The 18,769-nt window shown below is 57.3% G+C and overlaps 1 protein-coding gene across 3 annotated transcripts in view; it reads right to left on the minus strand.

Moving 5' to 3' along the window:
- WDR86 (WD repeat domain 86) overlaps positions 1-14,975 on the minus strand; it is a 16,531-nt gene extending 1,556 nt beyond the window's left edge. The window contains exons 1-5 of one of the 3 annotated variants that reach the window (XM_034639716.1): positions 14,434-14,966; positions 9,207-9,348; positions 6,577-6,991; positions 3,089-3,224; positions 186-289 (exon numbers count right to left, since the gene is read on the minus strand). In XM_034639716.1, coding sequence (XP_034495607.1) covers positions 186-289; positions 3,089-3,224; positions 6,577-6,991; positions 9,207-9,348; positions 14,434-14,476 — 840 coding nt within the window. In that variant the 5' untranslated portion in view covers positions 14,477-14,966. The other 2 variants (XM_034639719.1, XM_034639717.1) reach the window with 2 other exon arrangements.
- Between the last annotated feature and the right edge of the window lie 3,794 nt (positions 14,976-18,769).

Raw genomic sequence — 18,769 nt, forward strand, 5'->3', positions numbered from 1 at the left:
GGGGGCCCCCCCCCCCGGCCGCCCTCCCTTCCGCGGTGCCCGCAGCTCCGCTTCGTCGGCGCAGACGGCACCGACTTAGCCAACTGTCGGTGGCCTCTCCGCCGGGGCAGCCCGGTCTCGGGTGCCGGAGGCGGCCTTCCCCTCCCCGCAGAGGCAGAGCCCAGGAGCCGGGCGGGAGCGCCTACCTGGATGCAGTTGATGACGAAGGCGTGACCGCGGAACACCCTCTGCAGCGCTCCGGACTGGGCGTCGAAGGCGCGCGCGCGGGCGTCCCCGCTGCCCGTGAACACTGTGAACACAGGGCGCCTCTGGGCCTCCCGCCCGCTTCTCCAGGACGCCGCTGCGCAGGGGGCGGGGGCGCGGCGGGGCCGGCCGGGAAGGACCGGGAACCATCCTCCCGCCTCACCCGGAGGTCATTAGGTTCAAATGGGAACTAGCAGGAGCCCTGGCAAGGAAGGAGGCCGCACCTTCCTTTTCCTGCTGCGTGCCTGGGAACTCGGGGGCGGGGGTATACTACCCCACTTCCCATGCTCTGCAGACTGAGGCTGCTGAAGCTGCCTTGGGCTGCAGGGCCTGCCTGCGCGGCCCCCTCTGGGGCTCCTGTCCCTCCTGAGTACCACCTCGGGCCAGGTCCCCGCTCTGAGACCGTTGGTGAAAGCCTTTGGTGAGGCCTGGCTTCCCTGCTCTAAAGCCCCTGTCTTGGGGGTGGGGGTGGGGATGAGGTCATCCACCCCCCATCATCTGAGCAGCCTACTGGAGCAAGGACCAACCAGAAATCCGTTCCTCCTCTGTCTGGCCCTCCAAACAGAGCCAAGACCCTCTGGCTTTCGCTAGAGCGCCCCTGCCCAACTCTCCTGGGGGAGTCCCGGGATTCAGCCTTCCTTGCGCCTTTTCCTACATTAGAACTTAGTTCAAGAGTTCTGACTCCAGTGAGCACCCAGGTCACCTGGAGGGCAGTTAAGGCAGATTGCTGAGCCCACCTGAGTTTCTGTCTTAGGAGGTCTGGGGCGGGGCCTGAGAGCGGGCATGTCTAACCAGTTGGGGGTGGGGTGGGGCGGGAATGCTGCTGCTGCTCAGGGACCACCCTGAGAACACTGACCAGAAGAACTCTGTGGTTTAATTATGGTCCTGGACTGGGCTCTCCCGGAAGCTGACACTGACGCTAGGATTTGAGTGCAAACACTTCATTTGGCAGGGCATTCCACAAAGTGGGGAGAGAAACAGGAAGGAAGGATGTCCATACAGCTGTATTAGTGAGCAGGTGACTGCAGGGGGCCCCTGGGAGGAGGTGCGGACCTCAGCTCAGAGCTGTGCCCCCTGGGAGGTGGGGGGTAAGTCATTGGTTGAGGGCCTCTCTTGTAGGTGTCAGCTCCCAGCCCTCCTCCGACCTGCTCCTCATGGGAAAACCTTCTAGGGGAGAGGACCTGAGAACCCCAACTGCAGTATCCACAGCATCTGCCACACCCACCCACAGCCTGGGCAAGCCGAAGGGAGCCCCAGCCTCAGGGAGCTCTTCCTTACCCCACTTGCTGCTTCACCTGCCTATTCCCAGCCCTGCCGCTAAAGCTGCTGGTGACTGTGGCTCTAGAGGGCAAGTTTCATTCCTGGGTCTCTTCTGTCCCTTTCCTGCTTCCCCTACCCCAACCCAGTGTGGCTGCTGGGCATCCTGTGGATGGGAGGAGGGTCAGGAACACGCTGCAGCCTGTTGGCAAAGACCACGGACAGATTTCCTTAATAGTGGGCAGCAGATGGGGCTGTAATCTCTTTAAATTAGAGGTCCTGGCTTGGGAGCAGAGCCATAATCACACTTACAGGCTTGGACCCAAGAAGAAGGAAAAAATAATTTTTCCGTGTCAGACACCTAAATCCCAAGGGTATCTCAGGCTCTCTATTTTCAGAGATCCACATTCTCTCTTCAGCTAACACCTGTGCTGTAAAGTCAACTTGAATTATCTGCTGTGACTCCCCCCACCCCTCTGCTCCCTCAGTGTGAGTGTATGTGTGAGAGAGAGAACAGAGAGGGGATGAGGGAGGCTGATGGGGAGTTTTGGGAAAGAGATGTTCAGGCATCTGGGAGCCCCACCCCCATGTAGGTGTGGTGAGGTGTGTGTGTGGGGGGGTGCTTCCTGGAACAGTGTCTGTCTTCTGGGTGTGTCTGGGGTGCAAACATGAGCCAGGCCTACAGGACAGAGCCAGCAAAGCTCAGATGTGTCAGTTTGAGACCTGTGGGACAGACAGCTTGTTGCCTACCCAATAAGCCATTCTGCCCTTCTTTCTTTCCAAAATAACCTGATTAATTCTGGCAGCAATATTCCCAGATAAGAGATTTCATTATTCAGTCCCTCTTATAGGCAGGGGTCAAAGAAATGTACACAAAGTCTTTGGGTGGGTTTCCAAGAAATATCTTTAACGGGACCCACTCAGCTAAGAGACACATCCTTTTGCCCTTCCCTCTTCGTCTGGTCTGCCTAAAACGTGGCACGATGGCTGGAGCTCCAGCAGCTGTCTTAACTATGAGGACCCCGAGAAGATAGGAAACGTGTGCTAAAGGTGGTGAAGCGGCGTGATCAAAGGAAACTGGGTGCCTAATAATTTAGTGGAACCATCCATTCCCACCTAGACTGCCGGCCTCAGAAATTCTGAGAAAAATAAACCACCGTTTCATTTAAAGCACTGTTATCTGGGCTTTCTCTTATCTGTAATCAACCTAATGCCAGGTGAAGCCAAACCCACGTGGCCCTCCAGTCTGGCAGAAGTCAGTGCCGCACGGTCTCATTTCAAGAACTGGAATGTGTCCGTAAGACAATGTTCTGAACCCCGGGACTCCTGAACATTCAGGCTGCTGCACGTTCTTGTGGGGTGAAGCTGGGGAGGAGGCCCCACACCCTTGTTTGGACCTTCTTTGTAAGTAACCCTAGAGGCACACGTGCGTGGAGCAGGCTCGGCTGCTGACCGCCCAATGGCCGCTGAGGCTCAGGAGGGAACAGCTGAGTAAGAAGCGGAGCGCAGAGGCCCTGAGTGCAGGAGGATTTGGTGGGGGCGAGCAGTGAAGGGCAGCGTGGGGCTAGCCGGGGCAGGAGTCACTTACGGGTGCCTGCGTGGTATTTGAGGGCGCTCACGCTGTGTCGGTGGGCTGCAAATGTGCGCACGCGCTCCCCCGTGTCTGCCAGCCAGCACTTGACCGTCCTGTCGGCGCTGCCCGAGTACACGTGCCTGTTCACGAGCTGGGGGAGGAGGAGGGAGGGGAGCTGGACTCTGGTGCCGCTGGCCGCAGCAGGTGACGCAGGGCCCCCTCCAGACCTCGCTGTGTGACAGGGGGAGGGGCATGCACAGGTCTCACTGGAAACCGTGGACCAGCAGGAACTGCCCCTGCGGGTGGGGACCCACCCCACTGCCTGATCCAGCACCCAAGGATCTTGTCACTTTGCCCTCGGCCACACCACTGACTGCTCCCCTGCTGCTGAGCGTAGACAGGCATCCTGCCAGCGCCTTCCCGGGGGGGCGGGGGAGGGGGCGCAGAGAAGGCCCGAGCAGCGCTCAGCCCGCCAGGAACAAGGCCCACGGAAGGTTCGCCCGTGTTGCTCTTGTTGTCAGGTGTCTCTCGTCTGCAGCTCCTGCTGAGGAACAGCCGTGCCTGGAAGGTTCCCGTTAGTCCACCTGCAGCTACCGCCTGGCCGCGCCAGCTGTTCCCTAGACTGTCCCGGCTGAGGAAAGGGCTCCAGCAGCAGGGCTTTCACTCTGGACGTTTGCTCACAGAGGTGCAGATAGGAAAAAGAAAGGTCTAGAAGCAACCTGACTGGCTGCAGTGTGTCTGAAGGAGATCGGTGCTAGGGCCAGAGCCGGACAGCCAGGGGACAGCCAGGGGCCGTCCTCGGGTCCTGAAACTCCTGCTCCCCGGGGCTGCCCTGGGGGGCAGGGAGGAGCCCTGGAGACAGGCTCCCCCACTTCCCGCCTGCCCCAGCTGACCAGCGTGGCATTCACACCCCTGCTCCACCGAGCAGGAGGGAAGAAGGCAAGGGCCTGGGAGGGAAGGGGTGGGGCTGGGGAGGCCCCTCACAGGAGCACCCCTTGCCAAGATAGACAGTGTCCTAGCCCGAGGGAAGTGCAAAGACTGTTAAAATAACTCTGCACAGTCCTCTAGACAAAATCCCCATGCAGCCAAGAGAGCCGCCACCCAGCAGTTCTAGTTAGCAGGGATGCAGATGAGAACCAGAAGTCGGGCGGGGAGGGCGGCTGTGAGCCCTGGAGACAGCCATTCGTGCCAGAGCTGGGGCCCAGGAACCCCTGGAGCCTTCGGAAAGAGGAGGCCCCTCTACTGGGGCAGCCGGCAGCAGGCCTGGAGCAAGTACTGGCCACCGGCATCCTTAGCATGGCCCGTGCCCTCCTAGCTCGAGCACGCACCTGCCCAATGACAGCCACACTCTGGGCCCCTTTCCACTCCGGTTCCCGCGGCTGACCCAGTTTCCCCCTGTAATTTCCCAGTTTAAATCCCAGAGGACGGGGACTCCAACTAGTCCGGATTACATTTCCACCCCAGCCACAGCACGGGTCACACTTGGCTTTGGGCCATTCACGACGGCAGAGACAGTGGGATCCCGGGGAACTCGTACGGCCTCCTGGCCTGGTGTCTGCCCCATGCCCCCATGTGTCCTGACCGTCCCCATGAGCCCCCGAGGCAACCCCAGGCCTCCAGTGGCTCTGCTTCCTAAACGCCCACTGAGATTCACGGACCCGGAATTAAGGGAGCTGGTGTGTGTAGGCTGCGGGCTGGAGGCCCCCGGGGGCCACTGGGCACCTCCACACCGCTCAGCCCGCCAAGGGAGGCGCTGAGCTTCGACGGCTGCTGCGGCGAAGGGATGACGCCACCTGCTCCCCACGCAGTGTCCCAACAATGTGGGGCCTGTCACATTGTGTTTAAAAGTGACCAAGCTGCACAATTCAAAGTACAAATCAAGAGTCCAGAGGCCCAGGAAATGCTCCAAGAGTGTTGTCCTTGGCTGCCTAAGACCCCCTCACTGTTCACTTTGGCTGCTCTCCTGAGAGGACGTCCATGGGGAACAGTCGGGCAGCTCGGGGAGGCCAGAGGAGGCCTGAGGCACATGGGGAAGCAGACAGACCCTGACAGGGGCATGTCACAAAGGACAGGGCCTGCAACACTTCCCCCAGCCAAGACAGCTCTGAGGGGATGGGGCTGGGGGTCATCTCCCTGCTACGTGATCCATCCAAGTAGATGGCAGGCCCAGGCCCGGGGTGCGGGCCTCTCCGCTCAGCTCACAGCAGCAGATCCGCTCGGGCAGGGAATGAAGCCGCTGGGCCCGGCTGCAGAGCATGGCTGGGCTCCGGACAGCCCGCCTCCGGAGTAAGACCGACAGAAGAGGTTCCCCCAGCCTGGCAAGGCACAGGCCCCACCACACCTTTATAAGCTGCTGGTCAGGGGCGCCTGGGTGGCTCAGTCGGTTAAGTGTTGGCCTTCAGCTCAGGTCATGATCCCGGAGTCCCAGGATCGAGCCCCATGTCAGGCTCCCTGCTCAGCGGGGAGTCTGCTTCTCCCTCTGCCCCTCACCCTGCTCTGGTGCTCTCTCTCACTCTCTCTCAAATAAATGAATAAAATCTTAACAAACAATAAGCTGTTGGTTACATGTTCAGTCCCGGTTGCAGTCTGTCTCTGCCCCTGACCAGCTGTGAGACCCTGGACAAGTGGCTTACCCTCTCGGAGCCTCTGTCTTCTCATGTGTAAAGTGAGAAAGGTAAGCACGGGCAGCGAATCTGCTAGATGCCCACAACGGCAAAAGCTGCCCGGCACCCACGTGGGGCACGTCTGGGCCCTGCCCAGCACCAGTTCATGAAATCCTCACGACCACCGGGGTGGGCGTGATTTCACACTCAGAATCCCTGACCCAAAATCTTGGGGCCAGATGTATTTCAGGAGTTTTTGGATTTTAGCAACACGCTCATGTTCCTACAGCAAAGGAATGCATATTCCCAGGAAGTGGGGTAGAGTGAACTCCAGCTAGCCTATCTGTGCGTCCAGGCTTTGCTGCCAAGGAAGTCTTGGTGCCAAGCCTTAAAAAACAAAACAAAACAAAACAAAACAAAACAGAACAAAACCTTCATATTGTTGAATTTTGGATTTAGGAATTATGGACCAGGGTTTCTGGGTAGACATAATCCTCAACCTGTAAAGAAACCAAAATTCCTATGTTGACAACAGGCTTAACCCTTGTATCTGCGAGTGCGAGTGTATTTGGAGACAGGGTCTTCAAGGAGGTAGTTAAGTTAAAATGAGGTCATTGGGGTGGAACCTAACCCAGTAGGACTGGTGTCCTTATAGGAAGGGGACGTTTGGAAGCAGAGGGACCACGACGTGAGGACCCAGGGAGAAGACGTCCAGCTACGAGCCAACACCTGGGTCTTGGACTCGCAGCCTCCAGGGCGGCGAGACGACCCACCTCTGTCGTGGAAGCCGTCTGGTCTGCAGTACTCTGTTACACAGCCCAAGCTAACAAGTACACGGGGGAGGGTGGTGGCTCAGAGGACCACCCGGGGGCCTCCTGGCGAGGGCCAGGCGGAGCTCACCTCCAGACAGATGACAGAGCCCTGGTGCTCCCTGAACACCCGCAGCTGCTCCCCGCTCAGGATGTCCCAGGCACGGATGGTGGCGTCGGTGCTGCCGGTGAAGGCGGTGTGACTGGGTGTGTCCAGCACAAGGCAGAGCACGGCTCCCGTGTGGCCCCGCAGCGTCTGGTGGCAGCAGCCGCTGGCCACCTGCCACACCTTGGCCGTGCCATCCGTGCTGCCCGTCACCAGGAGCCCGCCAACTTCTTCAGCGCAGGGAGCCCCGGGCAGGTCCCAGGGCGCGGAGTAGGCTAGGGTCAGCACGCAGTTGCGGTGGCCCCGGAACTCCTGGGACACCTGCCCCTTGTCCACGCTCCAGGCTCGAGCCGTGCGGTCATAGGAGCTGCTGAAGAGCTGGTTGTTGGCGACCAGGATCCTGGTGGGAAGAGGGAGAGGGCAGGGGTCAGAGCACGCTGGGGTAGGGGCAGGGGTCAGACCATGCCGGGGTCGGGGCAGGGGTCAGACCACACAGGGGTGCGTAGCAGGCCATCTCAGAGTCCCTGGTGTCCTCTGTGTTCAGTGAACCCAGGGAACTTTGTGTGGGAGGAGCGGGGTTCTGTGCACACCCATGGGGGGAGGATAGGCCTCCCGAGCAGCAAATATTCATGATTCTTAGTCCCTTTTTGATGAATGTTAAGAACTTCTCCCCAGAAAATACACGTTTGTCTTCAGTACAGAACTCTGCATAATGTCAAGGCTCTGTTCACACACCCTTGTTAAGAAGCCCCAGGCCCCCCCCAACCTGAGAGGAGCCCACAAAGGGGAGCAGCATAGGGGGAGCTGGAACGGGCCAGTGTCCCAAGTGTGGGGACAGAGCAGTCGGGACCCTGCATCTTGGTGTCAGAGGTGCCTGGTGCTCCCTCGGCCTGCTCGCCGCCCACACAACTCACCTCTGCACGGCTCACTTCCCACAGGCAATTAGGGGGCCAACCGCCGGATACGCGTGCTGCTTCGGACCCCCTTCTGCCCTAACTCCCCGTACGGACGGTTTTTACGACATGCGTACGTGTAAGGGAAAGTGACCACGCGACACCACGTGTCACCACAGGTGATGTTCTGGGGGCCTGAGCCCTGCCTGGTCTGGCCTGGCATGAGAATGCATGGTCCATGCCCCCCAAAACTCACATACCCGGCAGGGCTCTGAAGTGAATTCCACATCCCGGCCTCAGGGATGTGGCAGCTGTGAGCACAGCTCCTTAGTCATGCCATACAGTTGCTAAGTCACACTTAGTATCGACCCGGAATGATCCGCCCCGTTTAGGACCGCGACCCCTCCACGGCGGTGTGTGTGAATGTGTGTGAACGGTGTGTGTGTGCTGAACCCGGCAGAGCCTAATTTCTAGCCTTGATTACCCAGGTTTGCTTTTGGGGAGCAGCTGACAGTTTCCAGTTACAAGCTGAGCGCAAGCCGGTCACTGAGATGTGGCCTCTCCCACCAGCCCACGCCTCACGACACGAGACTCCCACACACCCACACTTTCCTCCGTCACAAACTTCTTCCTCAAGGAAGCGACCAGCAGGAGGTGTGACCTCCTCCGCCACCTTGTCTGTCGGGCCCTGGTGGCGGGTGGCCGGCCATGCCCGCTCCAGCTACAGAGGCAGGGGGATAGCTCGGCTGCGGGGAGGTGACCTCCACTCGCCACCATCCTGAGCCAACACAACACTCCATCTCTGCTGAGGGGCGGTGCCTAGTCCTGCCCTGTGGGTGCACGGGTCTGGGCCCCCCATTCCCACCCAGAAAGCACTAAACCATGGGGCAAGTCGTTTCCCACCCCGACCCAGGGCTGCACAAAGCTCAGGCGGCAGCGTCCCTGTGGCCGAGAACAGCTCTCCTCCAGCCGCCCAGCCCAGCCCCTGACCGCCTCCAAATGCCTGCCTGCACTGGGCCCTTTTCCTGACTGACATAGCTCAGCCCCCCTGGGCACCCTCCCCACCCCCATCAGTGAGGCCTCGAGGGCCCGCGGGCAGGTGCCTAGACCCCTGGTCTTCCTCGACACTCCCTCAGGAGTCTAGGATGGCCACCACAAGTTACATAAATAGTGCCAAACTGATGTGATCAGCAAAGGAATTTTCATGGCTCAGCTCAGACCCAAATTCAATAAGGGAAGGAAAAATTCAAACCTCCTAGAGAAGGAGGGTGGGATATTTCAACAACAACATGGAAAGGAGAGTTTTAAAAATACTCTGGACTCCAGAACAACCCCCCCCCACCACTGTTGACCATCAGGTACCAATTAGGCCACTTCCTCTGGAATTCGTGGCCATCAGTAGGGGCCGTGGCCCCCATCGCCTTTCCCTGTGCCTAGCGGTGGGCAGTGCGCTGCCAGGGTTCCAAGGGGGGCGTCTGGGCACAATCAGTGTGCTGGTGGTGCCTCTCTTCCCCAACCCCTGCCTGCCGAAGCCCCACACGCAGCCCGGGGCAGCCAGCCCTTGTCGTGCCTGAAACACGTGCACCCGGGCCTTCCACAGCTGTGCGCTCCGGGCGACCTCCGCGCGTCTGCACACAGGCTTCCCCGGAGAAGCTGAATTCCTCCAGGGGCAGGGGCCACACGGCCTACACCTCTGTCCCCTGGGGCCCCGGCCACACTGACCTGTTCACGATGGACGTGTGTCCCCGGAAGACGTGAAGACACTGCCCGGTGCGCACGTCCCACTTCCTGATGGTGCGGTCCGCGCTGCACGTGAAGGCGGCCTCGTCCTCCAGCTGGCAGAAAGTCACGTAGCTCTCGTGCCCTGCACACAGGAGACGTGAGCGCATTGGGGCATGGCCGCTCTGGTCTTCCTTCGGGAAGCCAGCAGGGTGGGGAGTGTTTGGGACGAGTCCAGGATCACTAGCCCTGCCGAGGGGCGATTTCCGCCTGGGAGTCTCAGGAGCTACGGGTGCCAACAGAAATCCAGGGGCACTGTCCCTGCCCCGGGTCCTTTAGATCCCTCTTTTCCCACTCTCCCTTCCTCCTCCCTCTTCCTCTCCACCCCCTTCTCTATGGGCGACTCTCCATCTTCTTCAGACTCCTCAGCTGTTTGTCTTCACTCGGTCATTGAACAAACCCAGTGTCACAGAGGCGGGACGCATAGAGGCCCAGGGCACCCCTGGCCTTCGGGGCCAGAGTGCTCGGCCAAGCTGCTGGGGCTGCGGCTGACTTGCCTCTGGACACCGCCATCTCCTCACCTGCCGTGGGGAGAGGAACAGCCCTATGTCACGGGGCGGCCGCGCAGGCTGGGCGAATGCTGGGCGGTGGCTGTGTGGGGAGAGGGATCGGGTCCTAGTCCTTGGAACCCAGAAATGTTACCTTACTTGGGAAAAAAGACACACGTGCCGACGTCAGTAAGGATCTGAGGTGGGGAGTGTCCTGGATTCTGGCCAGGAAGGCCACCACAAGGGTCTCTGTAAGAAGGGGCAGAGAGGATGGGGGGACACGGGGAGAGGAGGCTGTGGAGACGGCACAGAGTGACTTGAAGACGCTCCGAAGACGGAGGGAAGTGGGTCTCCCCACAGGCTGCAGCGGGACAGCCGCTGTGCCAACACCTTGATCTGGGCCCACTGACGCTGGCTTTGCATTTCTGGCCTCCCCAACTGCGCCAGAAGAAACTTCTGTTCTGAGGCATCCAGTGGGATCACTGGTCACAGCAGCCACAGGAAACTAAGACACTTTCCCTGCCTTCAAAGAGAGCACGAGCCAGGCAGGAGAGCATCGGCCAACATGACACGGGCTGGACAGAGCATGTCCGGGGTCGGCGGAGCAGAAGCCCCAGTGACGCGGGGCATGAAGAGTCTCCGTGGGGCCTGCTGGGGAGGGCAGGGGAGAAGAGCTGGGGAGAGAAGATGGCACACGCCAAAGCAGGAGGGGCCCCTAAGGCCAGAATTCAGGTGTCTGGCAGAAATGGCAGGTAAGGCACAGACATACTGTGGGTGGTCTAGGACAGACGGAGCCTGGGGTCTCGGCCAGGTGCACCTGCTCGTCTGTCTTATTGGTGCGATCGTCAGTGCTTGATGATCGGCCTGGCTTACAGAGCAGCCCCAGAAGCACTCAGCTCCCCACGCACAGTAGGGCCTGTCCTTCAGGTAAAGATGGCTCTGCCTTGGGGCGCCGGGCCGGCTTGGTCAGTGGAGCGCGGGACTCTTGGTCTTGGGGTCATGAGATGGAGCCCCACGTTGGCTATAGAGTTTACTTGAAAAACAACAAAATCCTTTAAAGTCCTGTGTGATAAAATCTAAATGTATTTAGAATCTGAAATCAGAATTTATGGGGGTGCCTGGGTGGTGCAGTCGTTGAGCGTTTGCCTTCGGCTCAGGGCGTGATCCCAGCATTCTAGGACCTAGCCCCATCAGGCTCCTTTGCTGGGAGCCTGCTTCTTCCTCTCCCACTCCCCTGCTGTGTTCCCTCTCTCACTGGCTGTCTCTCTCTGTCAAATAAATAAATAAAATCTTTAAAAAATAAATAAAACAAAATCAGAATTTATGGGTCAGACATATGCCCATATATGCAAAGACTATACCTATATCTCTTTCTATACTTACATACACTCATATACAGGTTTAAAAAAAGAAGTTTCCACCTCAGATAACGACTTTTTTTTTTTTTAAAGATTTTTATTTTATTTATGTGACAGAGAGACAGCCAGCGAGAGAGGGAACATAGCAGGGGGAGTGGGAGAGGAAGAAGCAGGCTCCCAGCGGAGGAGCCCGACGTGGGACTCGATCCCCGGAACGCCGGGATCATGCCCTGAGCCGAAGGCAGACGCTTAATGACTGCGCTACCCAGGCGCCCCTAACGACTTTTTTTTTAAAGATTTTATTTATTCATTTGTCAGAGCGAGTGAGAGCACAAGCAAGGGGAGCAGCAGGCAGAGGGAGAGGGAGAAGCAGGCTCCCCGCTGAGCAGGGAGCCCGATGTGGGGCTCGATCCCAAGACCCTGAGATCATGACCTGAGCAGAAGGCAGACGCTTAACGACTGAGCCACTCTGATAAGAACTCTTCCCCGCCCCCCCATAACAACTCTTGGTAGCAAACTGAAGCTGAGTATATCTGAAGAGAATCTAGGAGCCAGAAAATCAGTTGAATCAAAGGAATGTTATACCCAAGATCCATTTCACGGACGATGAAATGGATTAATTCAGGTATCTACATGTGTGGAATATATTAATTATGTTAAAGATCACAACTGAATTTTAAAATTCCATCTAGATGTCTGGTACCAGACAGACAGCGTTTTTTATTTTTTTTTTAAAGATTTTATTTATTTATTTGACAGAGCGAGTGAGAGCACAAGAGGGGGAACAGCAGAGGGCAGGCTCCCCACTGACCAGGGAGCCCGATGCGGGGCTTAATCCCAGGACCCTGGGGTCATGACCTGAGCCAAGGAGTTGCTTAACCAACTAAGCCACCCAGGGGCCCCCAGACAGGGATTTAGAATATTCCGGGCAGTTTCGAGCCGATGTGCACTTTTTGGCCCTGGGGTTTCAGCTCAGTTACTCTTGGAAGAACCCAACTCCCTGGGTTCTAAGAAAGAGAATTAAAAAAAAAGAGAGAGAGAGAAAGGAAGACATGTTTTGCAGTCTTCTTGGATAGCGTGTACCAGGCCTCTAAGAAAACGACGTTTGTGTGAAGTAAACCCTCGAAGATGATGCTGATTAGGTTTCCTTAAAATACACGTCAGTTTAAAAGTCGAGGGCAAAATGTGTTTGGCAACACACAGCCCCACTTTTTGCCAATCCCAGAATGTTTATAAAATATTTTAAGATTGTCAACAAACTTTCCCTGAAACCAGAGCTGCCGTGGGGAGGGCGCCGCGCCGTTCGAGGAGCCACCTGGCTTCCAGGGCTGGCTGGGAGGCGGCCCGGAGCCCCAGGGCAGGAGGGCGCAGGGAGCCGGCCCTGCACATACAGCCCGCAGTCCTCCTCGGACCCTGGGCCATCCGGCGCCAACCAAGCCAGGAGAGGCTTCCGCAGGGGTATTGGCCCCATCCTGGCTGCTTCTGTCCCGTCTCAACAGCATCTGACAGCAGGAAGGAGACAGGCCAAGTGTATATAAGGCCAAGAAAAGCACTGGAAAGCAGTGTGGCCAGTAAGCCACGGCAGCCCCACTCAGTGAAGCCACAGCCACAAGACCAGGGATGTAGGACCAATTACACGACCCATGGAAGTAGGAAAAAAAAAGGATATAGACAATAAAAATACAAATATCTATAGGGGTACCTGCGGGGTGGGTCACAGTCGATTAAGGGGCTGACTTGGTTTCGGCTCAGGTCGTGATCTCGGGGTCGTGGGATCAAGCCCCACGTCGGGCTCTGTGCTCAGCGTGGAATCTGCTTGAGATTCTCTACCTCTGCCCCTCCACCATCCCTCTCTAAAATAAATACACACACGCACACACACACATGCACACACACACACAAATACCTATAAACAAAGACTTGAAGAAAAGAGTCAATAATGAAAAGATTTTTTTCAATGTAAAAACCAATCTCATCTCTAAAGCTGGACCAGGATGACCCTCTGCCCTCCCGGGGGCCTGGCCCTGGACTGGCTGAGGTTCCCTGCATCGGTCAAGGCCCTCCCATGACAAGCCCCTTCCTCTGCACACCAGGCCCCCGCTCCACATCTGAAAACCCACTGAGTCCCAGCTCAGAGCCCGGCTAGCAGAGGCTGCGGAGCGTGTCCCTGACCACAGTCCACAGACCATACGACAGGGTCCACTGCGCACAGCCTACAGGGTCCCCGGGGGAGGGAGGGAGGCTGGGGACAAGGAGCCCATCCCGTCTCCAGGGACCACAGCGCCATTGCCACGAGCAGTTGGAATTGTGTAGAATAAGCAAAAAAGCCCAATGAAAAATAAACATTTTTGAAGGGATAAAGAATGCAGATAAGACGCAGTTATTATGTTCAAAAGGACATGCTGAGGCTCGGGTTTTTCTGCCAAGGCAGTCGGTCCTCCCCGCCTCCCTGGCCGCACACCCCGACTCGCCGGAGGTGCCCCCTCCACATCCGGGAGGAGGCGCTCAGCGCACGGGCCACCTGGGGTCTGCGGTGGCAGAGGTGGGCCGGCGTGGGCACCAGCCAAGCTGGAACGTTCGTTTGACTAACTTGGCAAGAAAAGCGGGGCCTCCTTTCCCTCTGCTGTCCCTGGCAAGTCTTAGGTCGGCCCCTCCCCCACCCCCTGGGGGCTCCCTGATCCCCCCACTGCCTGCCGGGTTCAGACAGCTGGGAGCCCAGCAGGAGACTTTGGGTCTGGATCAGTTGGCCCGCAGCCATCAAAACCTCAAACCATGGTCACACTTCCCTGGAGGGAGGCCTCTCCACAGCCATTTCCGGGCTGCCGTGAACTCTCTGGCCGTGGTTCCTCCAGGTCTGGGGGTGCCGAGGGCCCTGCAAGTAGCAGCCACGGGTACAGCGGCCCCCTAAACCATGCCCCCCTTGGCAAGGGTCTCTTTCTCAAACTCGCCTTGAGCTACTCTGTTGAGGGTGCCATTTTGTTTCCTGCCAGATGGAGCCGCCCCTGGATGTGTCCCGCCAGCAAGCCACAGCAGCGACAGCCACGCGACCCGAGCATGGAAGCTGTGGCTGAAATAGCGTCTGACAAAGCCACTGGACACTCAGCCACTGGAGACTTGGCCTCCTGCCCCGAGCCCCCAGCCACGACAGGCTAATGCTCCTGTCGCTGGTGCCACTGCGGGGCCTGTCCCTCCACCTCAGCTCCTCTCAGCCCATACCCCCCACCAGGCAGTTCTCTGGCCTCCTCTGTGACCTCCTCTATCCGCACCCACGGGGAGCTCACCACCCCTGGACGGTGGCGTCTGAGGCGCTGAAGAATGAATTACCCGCCTGGGCTTCCGTCACAGCCGTGCTTACAACGAACTGCATTTTGATGGAATTCTTCCTTGACTGGGACGAAGTTAATAATGATGTGTTTATGTCTGAGAGCCTTCCCTGTGCCCCCACAGCCTCCTCCAGAAATATGTAGGAGATGGGCGCCTGGGTGGCTCAGTCGGTTAAGTCATGATCCTGGGGTCCCAGGATCGAGCCCTGCGTAGGGCTCCCTGCTCAGCAGGGAATCTTCTTCTCCCTCTCCCCCTACTTGTGCATGCCCTCTCTCTCTCAAAAAAAAAAATAAAATCTTCCAAAAATATGTAGGAGATGATTCAGCACGCACACTTCTGGGTATCTCCAGAAAGGAATGGAAAACAGGGCCTGGAAGAGATGTTTGCACACCCAAGCTCATAGCGGCATTTCTCAGCACAGTCATGAGGAAGCAATCCAAGTGTCTGCTGACAGACGAATGGGCAAAAAGAATGTACACAGCAGAACAGTACTCAGCCCTCCAAAAGAGAGAAATCCTGACACCCGCTATGACAGACGAACCTTGAGGGCATCCTGCTAAGTGAAAGGAGCCTGTATGAGGTCCCCAAGCAGTCAGATTCAGAGGCAGAAAGCAGAATGGTGGGCACCAGGGGCTGGGGGGAGGGCGAAAGGGGGTTATTGTTCGAAGGGGACACAGTTTCAGTTTCCCAGGCAGGAAAAGTTCTAGAGATGGACAGTGGTAATAGCAGTATGTTATAAATGTTTACTATCTTCAAACTGTACATGTAAAAACAGTTGAGATGGTAAATTTGGTGCTACATGTTTTCTATTAGAGTTAAAAATTGTCCCAGGTCCATTCCAGGCCCACCTGGGCCACGAGGTGCACCCTGACTACCCCAGCTCAGGGATCCTGCTTATCTGAAGTTCGAGTGCACACAGCCCCTCAGTTTAGCCAACCTGCAGACTCCCAGGGACAGCTTCTTCAAATCTAACACAGGCGCCCCGCGCAGTCAAGCCAACAGTCCAGTGGGACAAAGGCTCTGGAACAGGAGGGAGGAGGGCAGGCTCCCTCCAGTGACGATCTGCCTGCATAAACATGGCAGGACTGGCTAGCCCTTCGGAGCCTCGAATGGCAGAATCAGGCTGTGAGAAGCAAAGGACGAAGAGCTTTGGAGCTGGCCGGGTACCCTGCCAAGGAGATGCTCTTACTCAGTCCGGGCTTGTGGATGTGAGCCTGGAGGACAAGGCCACTAACAGAAGCCCGGAGCTATCTATTGACTGCTTTACTCCCCCCTCACACATACACACCCCCACAACCTCATAAGGCTAGATGACCATGTTATCACCCCCAATTCACAGATAAAGAAACTAAGTCACAAGAAGTTAAGTAATGAGATTCGAGCCCAAGCAGCCCAGCTCCAGAGCCAGGGCTCTTGACTATTAATGGCCCCTCCTGCTCCCTGGTGGCAAGTAGGGGTCAGGGGTCATCAGGATGGGCAGGCACCAGCAGGTTTCCAGTAAACAGGAGTGTGCAGTTTGTTCACATGGAATTAAAAACAAACAGCACCCCGTCACGCCTAGAAGATGCTGTTAGAGGACAAGGATGCTTGTGGAAGACCCGCAGTGAGTTGGACCATTCAGGCTGGGTCCCTTACTACATAGGAACAGACAGGGACTGCCATCTGGGGACATGCGCTTATTTCATTGATCCAATGAAGGTGCCCCAACAGATAAAAGAAAAAAGTGTGTGGGGGGATAATTCCATTAAATGCGGTTCTTCCCTTTACAGAATAATTGGCAGTTAAGCCTCCTTCTCCCCCTGGAGCTCACCAACTGCATTTGAAAGTCAGTTCCATTTACTGAAAAAGCAGAGCTGCTGTGGGAGGGAAGCTGGGGGGCCCTGGTTATGCAGCCTGCTCTCCAGGACCAAGGGGGACAACTTGTCTAGCAAGCCCCCACCCACAGGGGACTGCCCTGTTCTTCCTCTCCAGCGCATCCCTTGGCATAAACTTGTGAAACCCTGAGAAATTCACAGAAAAGCCTTGGGCCCCCAACTCCCTCTGCTCCCCAGGAACTGAGTAGAGCAAGAAACTCGTATGCAGAAGGAGAACGAGGGCAGAAGCTGCCCACTCTGGCCACTGCCCCAGAAATCCAGGCCTGGCCCACCAACAAGCTCTTCTCCAGAGCCTTCTTGGGGGCCCAGCGCTGCACCAAGTGCTAGCACTCACCCCAATCTGGCAGTTTCCACAACAGGAGTAGCAAGAGCCTGGAGTGGGGGTCAGGAGAGCCCGGGGATCTGGGCTGCAGCTGCTCTGTCCTGCAGCATTGTCCTGATGACAGCAGGAGCCACAGAGGGGGAGAAGCCATCTCTGCAAGCCTGCGCTGTGACCTTGGGGAAGTCCCATAACCACACTACATCCCAGGGGATGCTGACAACAGAACCTCCCTCACAGGCTAGGTATCTAGAAAACACTTCGAATTCTCCATGTGTTGGTAAATCTGTGCCTGCGCATTCTCATCTATAAACCGGTGTTAATTCTATCTACCTCACGGTTTTGAGTATTAATAATAATAATGGATAAAGAAGTAAGCGTATTGAGGGGTATTTATAAAATATAGGATTCTAAACAAATGCTAAGACATTTATTACTATTTCAGTAATACAAAAAAATTCCTATTGGGGGCAGAGCTAGCAAGACCTTGCTTTCTTTGGGGGTGGGGGGGACACTATCGCACACCCCAAAAGACTTTTTCAAGTTAAGTCTAATAGTGCGATTTCAGGGTGAGGAAAGGTTACTTCTGTCCCTTCTGTCCGTGAAAATTCTTGAAGTACCAACCCTTACAGCAGCAGAAACAATTCTGGTAGAAATGGGTGGCAGTGTTTCAGTTTGATAGTTTTCCCGTTGAGTGGGATGGCTCTCAACCAGATCACCAGAGGGGCAGGCACAGCCCCACCAGGACGCAGGTGTGGGTATCCTGGGGGACAAGCCACCGTGAGGGCCACCAAAATGGTGTGAAGGGGAGTTGCCAGGCACAGACCTGGGTGGTGATGGCAGGGCAGAGCTGGGCGGGAGGGTGGGCTCTGGAGGCGTGGTCTAGGCTCTAGAGCGGCCCTGGGTGCAGAGCCCCATGCCAGCCAGGCCAGAACCACCCCGGAAAGGCCTGGAGCTCAACTGGGGAAGAAACCCATCTTCGAACTGGGCTCCCACAATGGACACCAGGCCTAAGGGCTCCCTGGGTCAGGATGCAGCAGATCCATCCAAAAGCTTGTTAGAAATGCAAATTCTATGGGGCGCCTGGCTGGCTCAGTCATTGGGCATCTGCCTTTGGCTCAGGGCGTGGTCCCGGCGTTTTGGGATCGAGCCCCACATCAGGCTCTTCTGCTGTGAGCTTGCTTCTTCCTCTCCCACTCCCCCTGCTTGTGTTCCCTCTAGCTGGCTGTCTCTATCTCTGTCGAATAAATAAAAAATCTTAAAAAAAAAAAAAAAACCACAGTGCGGAGAGCCTTGTGCTTCAAGGGGCCATACCTGCTGCTCAGGGGCCACCAGGGGCAGAGCTGGAGAGGGGCCTCACAGCCCTGCCCTGCAGACATGTGACAGGGTCCCTGCGTAGGAAATACGTTCACCTCCAGTGACTAAGTACACAAGTATAAACCAGTATGCATGCCTTTGTGAAACTTTTATAAAACAATATGTGCGCCTCCTGCCATTGCCTCATGTTTCCAAACACGCTAAGTTGGTTTAACAACCCCATTTTGAGAAACTTTGATCCATCCATCCCCGCCACCCCTTCATTTTCCAGCAGAAGAACCGAGGCTGCAGAGAGAGCAGAGCAGAATGGCCAGACGGGGAAGGGGGCGTTCAAATTTCAATTCCACCCCCCACAGGCCGTGTGACCCCGGGCAACTTACTTCCTGCCTCAGTTTCCCTGTCTGCGCGAGTGGACTAACAGCAGTGCTCAGCAGCGCCCGCGCTTAACCAGCGCCAGTGGTTACCGCAATGGCTCCTAGAGGAAACGTCCGGCCAAAGGCCACTCGGGCAGTGAGAGACGGGGGAAGGTGCTGCGTGGCCCGCGGAGGACGCAGACGTGCGATTCCGGGTTGTCTGCTATAGCCATTGTAATGGCAATGATTTCCTGCACTGGGCTGATAGGTGAGGGTAGCCCCCCGCTGCGGGTGCTCCCCGGCCCACGCGTCCCGGCGGCCGCGGGCTCCGCACCCCACCCCGCGCGCTCTCGGCCGGTGGCAGGCTGGGCCCCCGGCGAGCGCTCCCCCACGAGGGCCCCGCCGTGGGCGGGGGCTGGGCTTTCTGGCAGGGGTCTGCGGCGGCAGGGCTGAGGTCGGAAGCGGGCGAGCGC

This window comes from Ailuropoda melanoleuca, chromosome 1 (genome assembly GCF_002007445.2).
Source record: "Ailuropoda melanoleuca isolate Jingjing chromosome 1, ASM200744v2, whole genome shotgun sequence".
NCBI lineage: Eukaryota > Metazoa > Chordata > Mammalia > Carnivora > Ursidae > Ailuropoda > Ailuropoda melanoleuca.